At 40.7% G+C, this 20229-nt stretch overlaps 1 protein-coding gene across 3 annotated transcripts in view; it reads left to right on the top strand.

Moving 5' to 3' along the window:
* Positions 1-20229, top strand: part of dscaml1 (Down syndrome cell adhesion molecule like 1) — a 106961-nt gene that overhangs the window by 57589 nt on the left and 29143 nt on the right. For 2 of the 3 annotated variants that reach the window (XM_075473432.1, XM_075473431.1), the window contains exons 4-10: positions 10736-10882; positions 11009-11287; positions 12349-12624; positions 13530-13829; positions 15686-15828; positions 16272-16401; positions 19636-19914. In XM_075473432.1, the coding sequence (XP_075329547.1) occupies positions 10736-10882; positions 11009-11287; positions 12349-12624; positions 13530-13829; positions 15686-15828; positions 16272-16401; positions 19636-19914 (1554 nt within the window). Of the gene's footprint in view, positions 1-10735; positions 10883-11008; positions 11288-12348; positions 12625-13529; positions 13830-15685; positions 15829-16271; positions 16402-19635; positions 19915-20229 lie in introns of those variants that run through there. The other variant, XM_075473433.1, reaches the window with a different exon arrangement.

Raw genomic sequence — 20229 nt, 5'->3', positions numbered from 1 at the left:
CTCCTCCGTCCCTGCCTCCCTCCTCCCCATCCCTCACGACTCACATCCGCCTGCCATGCAAGGTGCACTCATCCACACACAGGCCTTGCTCCCTGGTGACCCCCTGCTCCCTGAGATTCAGTGTCACAGTGGTGCTGCTTACATGCTGTGGGACCGTAGTACTCCCAATGAGGAGAACATGACTTTACAAAGGGCAAGGCTTTATTGATTTGTGTGAGAGTTTATCACAGATGTGTCGGCACATTCTCTCGCCTTCTCATGTATACAGAGGGAGCGCTGTAGACAGAACTGCGTGTGTACAGATGCGCATGCTCAGTACAACATTGTTGAATACTCTCAACTACGCCAGTGGAATCGAGTTAAAAAGATTTACGTTATATCAAAACTACTGCTGCTTTTGAATGAACCATGTTCAGTCTTTTCCCTGCTTTCCATGTTTTGTCTTTTGTAAGGGATGACAATTAAACATACCAGACCCGTGTGTGAAATTAGAGCATTTACACACTGTTGTTTTTATGTCTTTCACAGCAGAAATATGGCCACGCTTCAGCAGAGTTCACTTTGTGTGTGCAGTGTGGTTTGTTTGTTTATAATGCATTAGATATGTCCCGTTAGCCTTCTCATGACTGGTGAGCATGTCCCTATCTATTATCTATGAGATTGAATAATTAAAGACAAAGGAGACACAAAGCACCACATGTTGACAACTCTGGAGTCTGTGTTTGTGTGTATCATTGTCAGTGATCGAATGGAATTACAGGGAAATGCAGTTGGAGACCTTGATCTTTGTTGTGTGATTGTCGGTGCACTCTGACATAGGGAAAATCATTTTAGGAGGAAAGATAACAGTCTGAGGAAAATTCAGTCGTTTTGTGCTATGTTTTTCTTTTTATTTCCACTCATGCAGATTTACATCACTGCCTCCATCTTGCAGCTTGCATATTTATGGCCAATCCTAATTAAGGTTGCTTAAGTGTGTTAGAAGCCTTTACCAGTACAGAGATGGAGGTCTGGGATGAAGGGTAGATGGGGTGGGCAGATGATAAAACAGATGCAATTTCATATACTTTGGATGGATGCGTGTTTTTATTTCCTTTGCTTGTTTTTCTTCTTCCTCTTCTTTTCCAACTATCTACTCCCAACCATGAGTTGTTCAGAGAGGGTGAGGGGTGTGGGCGTATGGGGTGCCACCTTCTAACAACTGATATAGAAACTAGAAACAGAGAGACAGCAGCAGGAAGAGAGGTGCAGAGAAACCAAGGGAACAGCAAATATGTAGAGAGGGAAAGACAAAGAAAACAGGAGACCTGGTGGTGTTTTGGAGGGCAGCAGCTGGCATTTGACAGTGAAGCATGCCTTTTTAATGATTGTGTAAGTCCTCTGCATTCCTATATTCAGATCACTGCATCACACTAAACCTGGAAAACAGAAGGGACCCAGGAAGAAAGAGGGGTGAGAAGGTCAAGGGTTGGGGCTGAAAAACCAGGAACATTTGTTTAGAGATATTCTGAGTTTCCTCTGGTGACTGCATTTGTCCTGCATTCATAGAGCGAGCAACAGAGTCGATAAAACCCACACAACTCTTCTTTGTTAACCTCCTTTTATAATCTTAACATTACCTCTTCTCCGTCCATTAGTACGTTTCTTTCTGATTGAGTTGGAGGAAGTGGCAGTAATATGCCATCCTTGTGGTTCATTCCATATCTGGTTTGTTCTCATAAGCACTTCACTATGTCAGGCTACTTTGAATGTGAATAGAGAGGAAATAGGAGCAAGCATCATTCATTTCATACAAGAGAGAAAAAGCCAGGGCGGGGGCTCAGATAGGGAGAGATTCTATTGTCACTAGGTGTAGATTTCCCTTTGTCAAACACATGCCAATTCTTCAGAGCCAACAGAGGAGAGGAGAATAGGAAAATGATAGGAGCAGAGAAACAGATGAAGGGAGAGAGGGTGGGCTGGAAGATGGGAGGGGAAAAGAGGGGAGGGGAGCAGTATTGATTTGACACTCGGGGAATCACGCCACAGCTCTGTTCATTTTCATTCATCTGCCCTTGTAATGGGTGTGTTAATGTGGCAGGTAGAGGAAGAGGGCAGGCAGGGGGATTTAGAAGGATGAGGACATTTTATTAGAATCCAATCTTTATTATCCTTCACCTCTACTTCATGCATGCACTGGTGCACATGCATTTTGTGCTTCCTGCATGCTTTAGACATACACAAGTACAATTACACACAAACAGACCAACACCTCTAAATGGTAGTGAAGGTAGATTGATAATCTTAATTACACTATATGTTAGGCCTCAATGGACACAGAGTCGTGCACACAATGTTTTATATAGCTCATGCATAGCTGTGTTTTTGTCAACTTCTGTATTTGTGAGAACACCTTTGAGTTTTACACCTCATGATGGTGGACATTCTTGGAAAGCAGTGATATTTCTGATAGTCCTTTCTTTCTGACCCACCTTCAAAGGGTTATTTGGGGGTTTGGATAGGTATATTCCATCTCTTAAAAAAGAGATAACTGCTTTTGAATAAGCAGAATCTGAAAGCCAGTGACAACAGCAACAGGGGAGATTTGTGGCTTTAGTTTGTGTTTTCCTAGTGCTCAAGGTTGTAGTGACCTTTGGTTTCATGCACATGACAATCTAAAGAGCAAGATACGGGGTTCCCATTAGCCCAAAAAATATTTCAAAACTATCAGCTGCTGACAATGATTTAAGTGTCATTAGCTTTTTGAAATTTCCCTCCATTCACATGCTGTACTAGGAAATATGCTATGTCAAGCAGGGTTTCCAAAAAGAAGTCTAAACATTTGTGTTTATCTGCATGATGCGAAGAGGAAGCGAAGATATGGAGCTGCTCAAATGAAATAGCTTTTAGTAAGCCTTCCCAGTACCTCTTTGAAATAAGCCATAATAGGCCCTTGGTAATTATGAAATAAATGAGCCACAGAAAAGTAATAAAACAGGAGACCAAAGAGAAAGAGGTAGAGAGAGGAATCAGGACTAACTCCTCACATTATTTCTCATTCTGCAAACCATCTGTACTTGTTCACTGTTGTACACCAAAAGCATACCTGCTTTACATAAACTGAATACAATTTTTACACACAGACATCTTGGCCTGATTATATGCTGTTGTTACACAATGCAGCGTTGGTTTTATTACTGCGTACTTTCTGTTTTTTTTTTATTTGCCTTTCTGTGATATGCTCCTTTCATGAGTCTTTATAGCTTATATTATTATTGAGAGCTTCAAAGATCTGAATTATGTCAGTCAGCTTATGTAATTGGGGTTGCTCTGTGTGTACCATTTTTACATCTTTCACCTTTGTAGTTGTTATTTTGTAATTTGATATCAATGATATTACTATTAAACAGACGGATTAACGGTACCAAAATGTAGTTCATACATCTTGCATCACCAAAGTATTATTATTAGTACCACATCACAGAAACAATGTTATTATAATTGTTTACCAAGAATAGTTGCAACATTCATTTTTTTCTTACTTGTTACGTTTGAACTGCTTGAGAAATGTGACACTATCAATGGCCACCATGGTGCCACATTTGTGCTTACACTGCTGGATCTTGAGCTTGAGGCTCACTTGCTGTAGATTTATCCACTTCACCCATCCGCTGGCTGCTTGCAAGGCTTTCCCAGCCTGTGCTTGTAACAGTTAGACTCACCATTATTTCTTTTATATATATATATATGTATGTATGTATATATATATATATATACATTCCACCATATGATATGTAAAAGTATACAATTAATTTACCAGAAACAAAAGTTATTTTACTGTCTCCGGTAGAGTATTATCTGCCTGCTGCTAAGCCAAGCTGTTGCAGTGGCCCATATGCCATATTATTATTTCATAAGTCTGCCATAGAATCCACCATTGCTAACATTATCCAAGAAAAAAGTGCCAACCCTCATATTGCAGAGATCTGAATGTTAAGATTTAACACAAAAAGTCTCTCCTGTTTTGGATTACTGCATCAGAGCTGTCCGTGGTGCTACTTCAGCTGGTATCTCTGAGCATGGTTCTGATCTACTGGGGTCCATGAAGACTACCTCTGTAAGGCAGCATTGGTTTTGCACCCATTTGTGTAATTGTACAATTCATGCCTCTGAAGATTGTCGTCAACACAGATTTTTCTAGCTTTTTACAAAATGCTTATGTTTGCACACTAAGAAGTACAACATTATGATGCACAGTATCTTTAATGATAAAATTAAATATAGTCTACCATTTTAAGCTCTTTAGACATCCTACGACTTCAAACCAATGGAACAAATGTAGTTTTTTTTTTTGCTGGGAGCAGAGACATCTTGCTCAATACAGCACATAATAGACAGCTGCTGACGATTTTCACACAGACTGACAGAATTAGCTTTAACACGTTTTTTTTACTCTTTTTTAGCACCACTTTTAAGATATTTTTTCTATCTTTGCAGAGAAAAGTTTTAGTGGGGCTTATATATATTATATATATATATATTATATATATAATATATATATAGAAAAAGCTATATAAAAAGCAAAATTAATACACTTTCTTTCAGCTGTGTCACTAGGCGAGCTGGATGTGACAAACTTTCCTAAAATGTTAAATCTCTGGAACTTTAAGAAGAATTATGAAATCTCCTGACCTGCTTTGTCTTGAATGTGCTTTAAATATGTTTCTGAACAGCTTATGTTGGAAAGTATCATATCCATACAGGCTAGTTTCTTGTTACATACACATAACACAGTTTCCCATAGCAGATGTCAGTATAGGTGGACGTCTTTCGTAGTCACTGCAGAAATATGGGATAATTTAGACTAGTGTGTGTGAGTGTTAGAAAGAGTTTTATTAGTAAAAGTGGAATTTTAATAACAGTGGCAGTGAATGGAAAGACTAGAAAAGAGAAAAGTGGAAGTGAGAAGAGACAGAAAAGAAGGTAAATTAGGAGGAAGAGAATAAATAAGGGATGTGTAGGTGTACTCCACTGTCTGCTTATTGCTGTGGCATCCTGTAGTGAGGATGCACACACACACGCATCCTCACAGATTGTTGAGTGCACTCTGCAAATGTGGATTGTGAGACAGTGGGAGTAAGAATGTGTAGCTTGTGAGACAGATTGTGAGTGTGTAGCTGTGAGCACATGTATTTGTGAGAAGTCCATTTGTGTAACGACTGGCCTGTGTTGTACAGAGCCTGTAGTCCATTTAGCCTTACTCTCTGAAAGGCAAACATTGACAATAACGCGCATTGCAATCTCCAGCATGTCTTTTTGTTAATAATCGCAGAGTGAAAAAATAAAGTGACATGATGCACTGAGCGATATGGTGAGCTCCTCCGTGGCCTATAACCCAGGCCTGTTAATCAATTACAGATCCATTCAGCAGTTCCTCTCCTCTGATCTACATCGTCATCATTTAAATGGCTGATTCCTTTTTTACCTCTAATGAAGGGTACTCTGTCTCACACACACACGCATGCACACAAGGCACACAGGAAATGCACACTTGCTCATGTCGTTGTGTGCCACCGCAGCGCCCCCTACCCAGCTGTTGTCACGTGAGTGCCCGGGCCCTAGCAACAGTGAGCGAGAGAGCGAACAAAAAAGAGAGATCCTGGCGAGAGCAAGGGAGAGGCGAATGGGTAAAGAGAAAGAGATGGGAGGGAGGGGGAGCCGTGGAGCATTAATAAGTGATGAGTCCAACAGTGTGAATTGCTGTTAGTTAGCATTGCTGCAGCACCGCTTTCATTTGCATGGCAGCACCGAGAACAAACCCCCTTACTTACGCCATTTCCTTTCCTGCTCTGTTTCTCTCTGCTTTCACTATCTGTTTAATCTATTTTCATCTTTCCTTTAACTCTGTGGTCTACTCAACATCTCAAAATATGTATCTTTTTTTCATTTCCTGTCTGATCTGTTTATCTTCTCATTGCAGCCTTGCTTGTGACAACATCTCTCCTAATAGCATTAGAATTTTTCCTCTTTATGAGATCTCAAGTTGCTGTTCCTCCCCCATCTATTTGACATTAATTTGTTGAAAATAGTAGCCATACATGTCTGAGACCTATTTAGTTCCACCTCTCCTACATAGCTTCACCCCTCCAACTCCTCTCCCCTTCCTCTCCATCACTAGGAAGTGAGGTGTCCCCTCTCTGGGGGAACTTTGTGGAAGACAAGTGATGCTCCAGGGCTCCCTAATCCTTTTTTCACCGAGTCTCTCCCTCCCTTCCTGTCTCTCCATCTCATTATTTGCATGTGTGTGTCTGTGGAATTCAGGCATACATACACATACACTCACAAAAAAAATCCTGCAGCAGATTCTGTATTTGGCTTGACTTCCTACCTCAGGCTGATCAGCTGAACTGATTCTATTACTTACAGACCCCCCTGAAAGAGCAAGAAGAAGAGCACGGACTAAGTGGAAAAAGGCAGAGATGGAAAGGGGCAGAGGGCAGAAGGGAGACCAGAGTGGGAGACATTACAAAAGGGGGATAGATGTCATGCAGACAGAAAAAAGGCTAAAGAAGGGGAGAAAAAGGTCGAGAAACAAGAGGGAAGTAAGGGGATTGTGAGCCTCCCATGGGTGTGGGATAGAGCTCAAAATTCTCATCCAGCTTCCTACAGCAAAAAAATATATATAAAAAATGAAAGGAATAAAAACAGAAACACATACAAACACACACTCAACAATAACAACAAACTCCTGGAGGCGTAGGCAGACTAGACGAGAATTGATCTCCTCTCCCACGAGGAGAGGCTTGCAAAGGAGAGAGATGGAGAAAGACGTAGAATTGTTTTTACTCATGTATGGCTCTCAGGCCTGTAGGCCCCTCATCACTCTCACTCCCTTCTCTGTCACTCCCAACGGCATGTTTCTCTTTATCTCCCTATCTCTCCCTCCATCAATCTCCATCTGCCGTCCTCCTCCCTGTAGGGCCAGACCCTTCCGCTACACCACTGCCTCCTTCCATTGCTGCCCTCACTCTCTCCTCTGTTTTAGGTGTGTCTCATCTCCTCAGACAGCAGAAGGGCAGGCGGTGACTAGAAATTAAATATCAACAGAGAAAAAAATGGAAAGGACTCGAAAGTCCTCTTAAGTCCTCGAAAGACAATAAAAAACTGCTATTCACTCGTATTGAATACGGTTTGAGATGTTTTTACAGACAAAAGAATATTTTTGACCTTAACATTACGCTATGTGTCTGATTTTTAGGTAATCCAAAAGTGTTCAAATCACATCATTCTGAGTACATTTTTTAAATAATTTAACCAAATCCTGGTGATAAACAAGAAGTTTAAGTATGTCATCATAGACTCTCTTAAACAGTACAATACTGCCCCTTATCTTATAATAGATTAATCATTATAGGTTAATTGGTCAAGGAATCCCTTGTCATTTATTTAAGAAGTCTGAACAAGGAAGAGAAGAATGGAATAAAATGGAGAAGTAATGGAATAACTTTCCTTCACAGCTACTGTTGACAAGCTCCTTTTCATTAGCATTGCTTTTTTTGTCTCCATTCTTAACATTCCAACCCCCCCCCCCCCTGTGGTGTGTCTTTCTCTCTCTTGGCATGTTGTGACAGGGTGTAGCAGTGTGTTATACAGGGTTCCAGTCGCCAAGTGCATATTATCCTGTAAGGCATAATACCCAGGTTGGAACAAAAGGGCAGGCTTTGAAATTACAGCTTACGTCGCTTAGCACTCACAGCACAACAGTCTGGCTCACATGAAAATACGTGTGTGTGAACTTTATGAATGCAAATGCACTGGCTGACACACGCATATGTGTCTGTATAGGAAGAAATACGATAACACACACACACACACATTGTAATGCCTCTAATATGGTCATTTAAAACTTTTTTTACTAATATTTTGATTATTAGCATCCAAGTGAAATGAACCAATAACTTATTTTTTTGCATTTTTTTTGCTCTCGATTGAATAGACGGAGTGATGCAAAGTGTCTGTTTTGGGTTTCCATTTACATTCATCATCAATTAAAAGCCCAAATGAGCATTTGGTTTTTATGCATGATGATAACATGCCATCTGGAACAGCCTAACGTTTCTATACGGAATGTGGGTAAAGGCATGACGCAGATGTTGAAGTTGTAAAGTTGTAAAGTTGATTGGATTTCAACAAAATTTCAATTAAACCGACAAAGGACGCACCCAGCAAAGTGAAAGTTACTAACGGTGCCTCTTCTTTCTATTCTAAGCAAGCAAAAATGACTACATTCGTCAGCTAGTTCCCCTTAACTAAGTTATGAGATTGTAAGCACAGTAGAAAGAAAAAAAATAGAAAAAAATACTAATTTGTCCAAACAAGGCAATGAGATATCATATGACAGACTATTATCTGTCATATGATATCTCAGTCTTGTTAGTGTGTAGGTTTTTGTGGGGCGGGGAGCCAGGTTAGTCCTGTCTGTTTTAATAAATCTCCTTTGGACATAGCTGTCCAGCCATAAAATTGATTGATTGTTGTTGCCCATATAGTGGCAGGAATCACACACACATACTGACAAGCTTGATTTCTAATGCTCCTTTCACAGAACATCTACATACAGTATCTTCATTATACATATTTTTTTTCAGTCATTTCATCAATCCAATCAACAATGAGGTAAAATAACTGAGAAATCAGATAATTTAGCACCAACAATACTTAAAAACGTATAATTTAACTACATAAAATAAATTCATACCAAACTATAGCTTTAGCTGTGAAGTGTTCACACTATAATTGCTTCATTTGATCAATGATTGAACACCTCCAACAGCGAGCAGAATAGATCAATTTGAATCAGCTAGTTGCTGACCTATTGCTTGGAGGTGTGTATATGTTTGGTGTTTGTACTTAGATAAATAGTCACAAATTTCCAGCATTCAACCATTCAGCGCACTTGTGTTCACGTTCATATTTTTTATGTATACAAATATATATACTGCAGTGGAATTAACATAACCAAACAATTTGCAATCTACAAAAGACTCTGAAGTGCACACCGTCTAAAATAACCCTTTTGGGAACAGAGTACAAAATGACTCAGGGAAGTGGAAAGTATCAAACACTGAAATACACTCCTGTCATCTTTTTTACATCCATTCGTTTTTCTTCTCTCTCACACACGTGTGCGCAAACTGTACTATCTATTGACATGTAGATAAATCAGAGGCAGACCAAGCAGTCACTGATGTGAAATAAAAATGACGCTAATCTGCTGTTACCATAACACACACAGACACATCAATTATTAACTCCTACAATAACCCACTTTCTCCTCCTTCATTCTCTTTCTTTTCATCTGTCTTTCTCTGTTGTGTATATTTCACTAGATGGATGGGTCAGAGTCTGTTAAAAGCTCCCATGTGTTCACCTAAGTGCTGTGGTGGGATCTTTAAGACATGTATAATCCAGCCCTGCGGTTTTATCTTCTTTTCTGAAATCTTTGATTTATATAGCAAAATGTGCGTAAGTTTTATCAAGAGAACCTTATGATGGTGGGGCTGGTTTAAACAGTAGTTGGTAAGAGCAAATCTCAGTTGCACTTTTCTTTCCTTAACTGTTCTTTTTTTACGTGGTTTCCTTGTTTTCAGGGAATGCAGACCTGTGGAAATTCATGATGCAGAAGATAGCCTCAATCACAGACATTTACAACTTTGACAATAGTGATCAGCTGTAAAGACATGCAAAACAGTAGCTGTTAGGTACTCTCCAAAGTGTGACAGTGTACTGTATGATTGATGGTTGTATTAGAAAATGCTTGTAGTTGTACTGTTTAAAGCTGCAGTCTGCAACTCTTTTTCAAGCATAATGCCTGGAACTGTCCGGGGATTCTGAAAGTAGTACATTAAATACCCCAATACAAAAAAAAAAGAGTTCTCTAGGTCCCCTATATGTCCCGCTAGGTCCCTCCAAAGCCAGCAGGTTTGTTTACAAAATTGCAGACCGGACCGGTAAAAGGTAACCAATCAGGTTACGAGCTGGGCTCTGCTGCCTGTCAATCACCGATTGTGCACGCGCGATACAAGGTAGGCTCGTCCCCACGCTTATATATCTGGACTATTGAACTTCATTACGGGCTAGTCTACTTACTGTGTTTTCCATGATCGCAAATGACAGGTGAGTTGATGAAAGAGGAGTCGTGTAGGCGCATCTGGCGTGCACGTTTACGTGCACGAGTTCTCATGTGTTTTGAAGGGGCGGGACAGGAAGTTGAATAACTTTTTATTTTTCGGTTAAAAAATAAGCATTTCTTGCATTTTGCGACTACGGAGGTCACCGTTTTCAACTTCAAGCGTTCTGATAGATCATGTAAACTCTTAAAATGCCAAAAAGTAGGACTTTACGTATGACAACAACAAATCTTGCAGACTGCAGCTTTAACTTCATTGTTTTGAAGCTCTTCCATTTCAGTCATGTATAGAGTGAGTTTGATATTATTCAATCATCGAAAAACCAGGGAAGTGTGCAAAGCATTATTAGGTAGATGAATAATAATGACCAATTCAAATTTTATTTTACTTTATTTTGTGGTGAAGGGGTGTCTAAGGTAACTGTAATTCGATAAATAACTTGAAAGATTTGGGCTTGATGTTCTGCAACAATAATCCAGCTCAGTGCAAATGCAAATTGTCTATCAAACATGACTAACATATCCATCTCCTCTCGTCCATCTTCTTTTTTTTATTCTCCTGCACAGGTAACCGTTTCTTCCTGACCTCATTTGGCGCACTGTATATCTCAGAGGTGCAGAAGGAAGATGCTCTTTCCACCTACCGCTGCATCACAAAGCACAAGTACAGTGGAGAGACTCGCCAGAGCAATGGAGCCAGGCTCTCTGTTATGGGTAAGCAACAAGTTATTATATATGAACAGAGGTGTGTCTTTTCAGTTTGCAGCTGTTTTTCTTTAATAGAGTCAGCTGACAGACTAAAGATTTTAATCAAAAACATATTTCTTTGATCACTTCCAGACCCTACGGAGTCCACCCCGTCCTTGCTGGACAGTTTCCAGTCCGGTGAGGTGCAGGTGGGGCACAGTGTAGAGCTGCCCTGCATTGCTTCCGGATATCCAAATCCCACCATCCGATGGTTAAAGGATGGTCGGCCATTACCAGCTGACTCCCGCTGGACAAGGCGCATCACTGGCCTCACCATTTCTGACTTAAGACTTGAAGACAGTGGCAACTACATCTGTGAGGTCACTAACAGCTTTGGCTCCAAAGAGGTGACAGGTCACCTCAATGTTATAGGTGGGTAAATAGGTGAAAAAATTGCTACTGAGCACATGATCTGCTTCCTCTGACCTTCACTGCTCTATCCTGGAAACCGCAGAATGAAGGAGCGAGATAAGCAAATCAGTGAATGTGAACAGGACGTAAACAGGGAAAAAAGGGAAATATTTTTCAGCTTTGTAAGCTGTGTCATGGCCAACCTCATCTTGGACGAGCATGAGCCTGATCTTCAAGGATGGTTCCTCCACACAATGCGCTCAAACCTTAGGGAAGTGCCGCTATGGTAACAGAAAGGTCCAGTTCTCATGCCATTTACATAGGATGTTAAAGAGGGAGGGAACCTGCATCTTATAATGTAGTAATGCGATCTGTGTTAATGGAAGAACGTGACACACATAGAGAAGATGACACACTTCTGAGGAATATGAAGCGGGTTAGATGTAGAGGAGGTGGGGAGAAAAGACTAAATTTAAGAGTGGTTGGGAAGAAGACTGAGGTTAGCGGATGCTGGGCAGAATGGCCACAGGGCTCATCACTGCGCAACCCACAAACCTTCAATGACAGGTAGTGCAAGGTCAGACACACACTCAAATATTGACACACAAATACTGCACATGTACTCATGGTCCATGAAGAAAGTCTTACACTTGCACATGAACTCTCACACAGACACACATGCTAATACACATTCAGCAGCCTCCAGCTCTTAACACCAGCTGCTTTATTGTTCACTGACATTTTCTCCCCTTTCTATTTTTCTGTCTCGGTTTTCCTCGCTGCTTAGCACACACACTCAATCACTTTCACTCACACACACACACACACACAAAGCCAATGACAGAAGAATTGACACATAGACAAAATCTTACCACACCAAACCATGATTTGTGTTGCCCAGCCAGCTCGGCATAGCTCAGTAGAAATCTATTTCATTCAGCAGTGCAGATAATGTCCATCCTTGATGCCCTTGAATGCATGACATACATTAGCTTTTCCAACTTGAATGTTTAGGCATTGCCTGTATTATTGTCTTCTGTCGTCTTATTTAACTCTGCTCTACCTGGTCGTCCTGTCTCCAGAGCCACTGCGGGTCACCTTGTCTCCCAAGAACCTGAAGACAGGGATCAGCAGCACAGTCATACTGTCTTGTGCCGTCCAGGGATCTCCCCACTTTACCGTGTCCTGGTACCGTAACACAGAACCTGTCCTGCCTGATCAGCACTTTTCCATCCAGGGGGCTCACAATGAGACTCTCTTTATTTCTGCTGCACAAAAGAGACACTCTGGAGCTTACCAGTGCTTTGCCACGCGAAAGGGCCAGACTGGCCAGGACTTCTCTATCATACTGCTAGAAGGTGATGACAGAAATAGTTTATTGTTATGCTGGTGTGCCATTATGTATGTGTATTAAACTTGGACTGCCATGGTATAATACTCTATCCTATCACTGTAAGGGTTTCTTTTTATGCTAAATAAAACAACAATTATACATGGTTTACAGTACATATGTAAACTCATAAGAAGACTGGAGAACAGGTTGTTATACTTTTGCTTCATATGTGAGAGTGAGTTGCAGTCACTCGGAAATCTGCTTCTCATATGGAACCAAGAGAAAAAGAGAAAGAGAAATCAGTAAGGAAATAAAATAATGTTGAATAAATGCCTTCAGTTGCTAGTCAGAGTTGTTCTAGCCTCTCATTTGAATAATTTATATTCTTTTGTCAACAAAACTGCAAAGTTAGAAAGCTTAAAGCACTAAAGACAGAGCTCCTGAACTGTCTGAAACACCTCATTTGTAGCTCAGGTTTTCCTTCCTTCACTTAATGGTATCGCAGTGAAATACAATTGCATAATGCCTGCCTCATGCTATCTGGCACAACTCAAACCAAGAATGACCAGTTGCCTTGCACTTTGTCACTTTTGACCAGCAAACTGACCGATCAGACAAGATTTTGTGGAAGGGGAGCCTTAAAAAGACAGGAGCTAAAATTAAGCATTTCATAGTGGAGACGTTGGAGATGCTGCTGCAAAGTACAGCTTGACAAACATAAAGTGCTTTATAACTTTCAAGCATACAAAGTTCTGACCACTGAAGTTTACATGAAAAAAAATTACAAACCTATAAATGAGCGTTTAAAAGTAAAAAGGCTCTGTGTTAAATCTTAAATCGCACTTTACAGACTAGTACAGTCATTGCTAATTTAAATTCGCTATCTTTTTCAGTTCACACCTCTGATCTCCACTTCTGATTGCTTCCCAGATGGAACACCCCGTATTGTTGCCTCCTTCAGTGAAAGGGTGGTGGTCCCAGGTGAACCATTTTCCCTAATGTGTGCCGCTAAAGGAGCACCTCCACCCACCATCACCTGGACCCTGGACGATGAGCCTGTGGCCCGGGATCTTTCGCGTGTCAGAGCCAGTCAGTACACACTCTCCGATGGCAGTACAGTGAGCCACGTCAACGTCAGCAGCCCACAGATCCGTGATGGAGGAGTGTATCGGTGCGCCGCACGAAACTCGGCTGGTAGTGCCGAGTACCAAGCGCGCATAAACGTAAGAGGTGCCTGTCTACTTTTCAATATCAGTCATACAGAGGCTTCTTATAGCCTGACCCCCTTCCCCACCCTGACCAATACCCTCCTATGGCTCTATCTCTATCTTTGTATGTGTGTTTTGCTTTCTCATCTGTATGCTTTTAGTTTTTCCCTTATTTGATTTTTTTTCCATTTTTGTTCTGTCTGTCTGGCTTTACACCTAAATGTCATTTGTGTGCAGAAGTCTGTGTCTTGTTTCTCCATGTCTTGTCCATATATGTTGTCTGTCTCCTTATTTTCTTTCTGTGTAGACTGCCTCCTCAAACCTTCTGACCTTTCAAGTGATCTAATGTAGCTGTGCACATGTGCTAAAGTGAACAACTATACATACCAATACACAAAGAAATGAAATATGCCTACTCTGCCCACCCTTATGTACACTAACGTACACACATACGCTTGTAGGCAAACGAAATATTCAAAAAGAGAGACTGTATTGTGGCTTATTATACTGCAGAAAAAGGCGAGATTAAGTTAATGTGAGAAAGATGGCCAAATAAACTTAAGATGAGAGAGAAACAGATGGTCACAGATGAAGGCAGAATAGATTAAATATGAGGAGGAATGAAGATGAGAAGAGTTCATGTGTCTGTGGAGGGACTGATTGTAAACTCTGGTGACAGAACTGGTGATGTCACTGTCGTTTGAGATGACAGGTATGAGCAGTGACACCGACGGACAGGGCTGTATCACCATCTCCATATCTCTCGTTTTCTCTCCGTCTCTTTTCTCTGTCCTTGTGTAGTTGTGACATGTGAGTCTGCTTTAAGCAGACATGTCAGAATGATCATTGGAGTGAGAACGAGCTCCTTTGCCAGAGAATTTCAGCCATACATGCAACACAAACTGTCACAAATACTGCCAACACACACTCACATAGAGGGACACACATTTTCATAACCAGCAAATTAAAAGAAAGAAAGAGTAATGCGCTGACATTTTAACCCAATCCCTGATATGTTATACATTCAACATAAGGGACCACCAGCAAGTACATTGAGCCACCCAGACATACTTGGACACATATGTTTATGCTATGTCTACTTTTCTGTGTTTGTCGACACGTGTGTGTGTGTGTGTGTGTGTGTGAGAGAGCGCACAACGCTGCTACTGAATAATACATCTTTGACTTGTCAAAGCTGTGACTTCAAAGCTCAGCACTAGCTGAGAATAGAGAGGAGCGAGAAAGAGACTGAGAAGTTGCGTAAGGACTGCTGAGGGAAGAAACAAAACCAAAGATTCAAGATGAGCAGTGGTGAGAAGGTCGGAGAAGAGGTGATAGATGATTGTGTGATGAAAGTACTTTTAATGTCTTCCACCCACAGCCTTTAACCATCCCTTTTTGGTAGTTAGAAAGAAATGCAAAAATACTGAAGCAGTTACGTTTTATGCTTTAAGGACGAGGTCAGTTGACAATTTTGGAATTGTAAAGAAAATGATCCAGGTGGAACCTGAGATGGGAAATCAGATTTTCTGTAGAAAACTAATGCCAGTGGATAGGTAGGAGTGTGACACCGCATCTTAGCAGTTGGTCACAAACTGTGCAGCCCCTTCACTGCATCTCTGCAGCTGAAATCTCACTTTAACGTTGAGGCAGGATACTCTACCTTTTCACTCCTACATACGTCTTTCCACTTCTGTCTACTCCCTCTCCCAAACTCCCTCCCCTATCAACCTTCTCCTTTATTCCTAAATTTTCCATGACCTGGTTCTGACACCATCAACTAATAATCTTCTTTTCCCCCTCTTTTTTCTTCATCTGATTACATCTCTCTATCTTTCTCTACATTTTTCTCCCTATTTCCCTCTTCATCACAATCAGGTCCTCCAAGGATTCGGCCAATGAAGAATATCACAGCAGTGGCAGGAAGAAACACCTTCATAAACTGCCGTGTAATTGGGTATCCTTACTACTCAATCAACTGGTACAAGGAGGGACTTCTGCTTCCAGACAACCATCGCCAGGTCCAATCTTCTCTCCCTAAATACAATACAAATAACATGAATATATATTAGCATTGATATTTCTGTGCTGTACAAATTCTTTAGATGACGACTTTGTATCTTTACGTACAAATGAATCACATGACATGGCATCTTGCAGTAATGACCAGTGACTTTAACAGCCATGTAGAGATCATTTTTATTTTCTAATATGTTGAATATCTGTAATTGTCTGTAATTCAATTTATCAATGTAACAGAAGCAGATTTTTTTTTTGCCAGAATAGAGCTAAACTTTTTCAAAGAGACAACAATAAAGGATCAAAGCAAATCAAATAAACTTTCTTTTGCCTCAGTATCAGGTACAATTTAACCTTAACATTATGCCATACAAAGTCACGGATAGATGTACTGGATAATTGTGAGCATGTGTCATGTTTGAATATACTGCTGATGTTTGTCCAGGTGGTGTTTGAGAATGGGACTCTGAAGCTCAGTGATGTTCAGAAGGGGATGGACGAGGGGGCCTATGTTTGCAGTGTGCTGATCCAACCACAACTTTTCATCACACAGACCGTTTATGTCACGGTCAAAGGTCAGTCACAGTATTGACATTTCTAAATAGAATCGTAGTTGGACAGATTTTTTTTCCAGACACCATGTCTGAAATATGTACCATATTTGTATTCAATTGGGATTTGTCGAGTGTGAAAAATGTTCTCTGATGCTATGTGCCTGTGATCAGTTTTGAGGTAGTTTTGCACTACTTTCAGCATACCTTCTGACCAAGGTGATCTAGGTGTGGTTTAATAATGCCCTTTCGTGTCCAAAGGAATATGTGATACTTCTGCACCTATGGCTTTACTCTTTCAGAAACAAAGCCAACTTGAGACGTTCTCTCTGCCACACTTATGGATGGCTCTTCCTCTCACAATCGTTTTGTTCTTGTTTACATTGGGTGATAAGCCTTCTATACTTAGATTATTCCTTTTTTATTTCCTTTTAAAGATAGTCCTCGCAACAACCCATCAGCTCCAAGAACACAGTTGACTTGACAGAGTTCGACCACATAACTGCTATGGGAACTTGAGTTGTCTTCACCGCTTATCATCATCTTCTAGTTCACGGTATATTTATCTTGGTGGTGCAGGTTTTTCTCTTCAGTGCTAGAGAAATGGAATCAATTCTTTCCATCTTTTCATTTTTGTTTTTTTTGTTCGGGACTTTAATGTAGAACCAGCTTCAGCAGCAGTCTGCAAAGGCTTTTGAGCAACCACTGATGTGCTTTAGGGTGTTTTTCTCTGAGCAGAGAGAGCAAGCTGGAGTATTTACTGTACTTAACCTAAGAAGTGTAGATCATCAGGACTTGGAGCAAGCTTTGCAATACATTGCCTGAATCAGAGACTTTATCCAGTCGGATTCAGCTTTCCAGTGCTAAGTTGAGGTGACCAGAGAACTGCCCCATCTTGTTCAGACATCTTGCTTACACGTCAACTGCTCTGCTCATTCTTACTCTTGCACTTTTTGCACTTAAAAAAGGAGTCTTGCAGCAGTCGCCAATGTTCATTATTCTATGGGTTGGTTTTATATGATGTTGATAACGATCTCAGCCCTGCTCCTCCTGTCCTAACTCCAACACCCTCTTTTTGTGCACCTTTCCTGAACCTTGTCCAAGAGATTCCTCTGTCTTCCATTCCGTGCTTCACCTCACCCTGATCTTAGCTTTGAATGTGTCAGCCAACTGCTGGTGCTGTAAGGCACCCTGGGTCCTTTTTTTACATAAAAATCTTCTTCCAGAGATTAAAATAGTTTTTTAGTTCTGTCATTCACCTCAAAGTCACCAAAGAATATGCTGAAAGTAAAATGAAAAAGTATGATAATCTTTATTTTTCTAGCCTTGTTTAACTGTGATAAAAGGAACTAATTAACAGTGGTTTGGCGCATGAGAGCGTGAGTGAAACAGAGTGAGTAGACAGAACAAAGCTGTATGCGTTGCTTTTAATAACCCCTGATTAAGGGGCGGAGTGGTCTCAACCACTCAGCAATTACATAGAGCAGGAGTGCTATTGTATGAGATTTGTGAGTGTGTACAGCATTGTAGAGCGTATATGTGTGTGAATGACAAGTGTGCATGTGTTTTGTAGATATATAGCATGTAATGTTATTTCACTTTGTTCTCAGCTCCAGTCGAATTATATATTTATTCAAGGAAGTTGTAATGTGTGATTGTGGTGTGAGTGTTTCTGTTTGATATTATTACTTCAGTCTTCTTATTTTATTGTTCCTCTGTTCATACATGTATACCTGAGTATACAAACATGAATGCATGCATATGCTCATGTGCACACAGTTGCTGTATATGAATGAAGGTATGTATTTGTATGAATTTGTGCTCATCATGTCCCTGATTTAATTAGATGAATTTTAACGAAGCCCAGATTAAATCCCCCAGATGTCGCAGCTGTAACCCCCCCACCCCAACAACCTCCCCTCATCCCCCTCTCCAAAACCATCACCTACCAATGCCGGTATCCATGGTAACACTGTTCTTCCCCCTGTGGATGGGGCTCTAATTAGAGCAGCTATTATGGGCTGGCTTTAGCAGGGCAGGGTGTGGTGGAGTGTAGGGGCTGGTAAAGGCCACAGGCAGCTGTGAAGTGGGTAATGGGCTAGTAGGCCAAACTACAGTGATGCAGAAGCTTTGAAAGTCCAGGCCCAGATAACTGAAAAGAGATATCAGGCAGGCAAGCAGACTAAAAGTTTACTAATTAGACTCTAGATGAACATGACAGACTCCGCAAAAAATAAACCCTTTAAAAGAGTTGAACAGTCTTTTTTTCCTTTCACTGATCTTGTCACCCCTCAATCAATCTCTTCTCTCTTTTCAACACTTACCCTCTGTGGTGGAAATTTTAGTCAGGCACAGTCAGTTATTTTCTTCTGAGGAGGTAAGAGGCTTTTATGATAATATCTTGCAAAAGAGAACAGCACAGTACAAACTACAGAGCTGCTCTGACCACTGAGGCAAAGACACTTCATCTATATTGCCCATTGTCACGTCATCACTCATTGGGTATCTTTGTATCTTTCTTCTACCTTTCCTCCCCCAACTATAGTTACCCAGATCTATTTTATAAAACTCAGCTTCATCCCTGTCCCCCTTAAAGTGCAGCAGTCTGATTCTCTTTCTATTCTAACAAGCCCACCGTTGTAAAACATGAATTAAAAGAAAACAGGACACGGTGGTATCCTGCAGCGAGGTCATTTGCAGGTTTTGCACAGTAACACTCTATACAATGCATATAAGAATTCAATTTCCATAACACCCTCCCACCATGTCCTCTCGATACCCCCAAATTTCAAAAACTGTTTGTTTTAACCCATATTCACCCAGTGCTGTTACATCTGACTTTTTTTTTGCTCTATGCTTAATTAATTCATATGTGTTTTGAATCTCTATCTTTACCTTTTACTCACCCCACTCATTTAAACAACCCTCTGCTGTCATCATATTTTCATGTCCATTCTGTTTGCCTCATTCAATCTTCTCTTTCTTTTTTTTACTCCATTGCCTGCCCTTGCATTTTTTCTGCGTCCTTGCTTTTATCTCTCTCCCGCTCCTCTTTTTATCAATTATTTTCATGATTTTATCTTCCTTTTCTATCTCTTTTACATATCATCTTCTCATTGAATTATTTCCCCTTACTTTGCCTTTTCAACATTTGTATTTATCCTCACTTTCTCTCTCTAAACATCTTACCCTTCGCTCTCCTACCTTTCAGTCATTCATATTTTTCTCTTTAATCCTCTCTTTCTCTGCATATCCCAGTTCCCCCACTGATCCAACCATTTGACTTTCCTCCGACTTCCATCGGCAAATTGATGTACATCGCCTGTGTGGTGTCGTCTGGAGACATGCCCATACGCATCACGTGGCGCAAGGACGGTCAGGAGATCGTGCCCTCCTCAGGCATCACCATCGACACAAAGGAGTTCATGAGCTCCCTCCAGATATCCAAGGTGTCGCTCAAACACAATGGCAACTACACCTGCATTGCAAGCAATGATGCTGCCACTGTCAGCACAGAGAGGCAGCTCACAGTTACAGGTAAGAACAGAATGCATGCAGAAAGATTAAAAATATGTAAGGGATACTCTCAAAAGGGGTGACTTTTTTCTTTTAATGTACTACAGAGATTTATTATTACCCATTAAGTTGAGGGCACCTGGAAGATGAAATTAACAGAATCAAAATTGATGGCGCAGCGGATGACGTACACTTGATCTTTTACACACATGATCTTACAACTTAGAAGCACCTTTCATATAATTAAACCTACGTTCATCAACCTCCACTTTTTATCATTTTTGACACAAACTCATTCTTAAGCTTAGAAAGTTCTTTAGAAATAAAGGAGTAGGT

The sequence above is a fragment of the Odontesthes bonariensis genome, chromosome 9, assembly GCF_027942865.1.
Source record: "Odontesthes bonariensis isolate fOdoBon6 chromosome 9, fOdoBon6.hap1, whole genome shotgun sequence".
Classification (NCBI taxonomy): Eukaryota; Metazoa; Chordata; class Actinopteri; order Atheriniformes; family Atherinopsidae; genus Odontesthes; species Odontesthes bonariensis.
The sequence above is the reverse complement of the archived record's forward strand: the minus strand, read 5'-3'. Positions and strand labels throughout refer to the sequence as shown.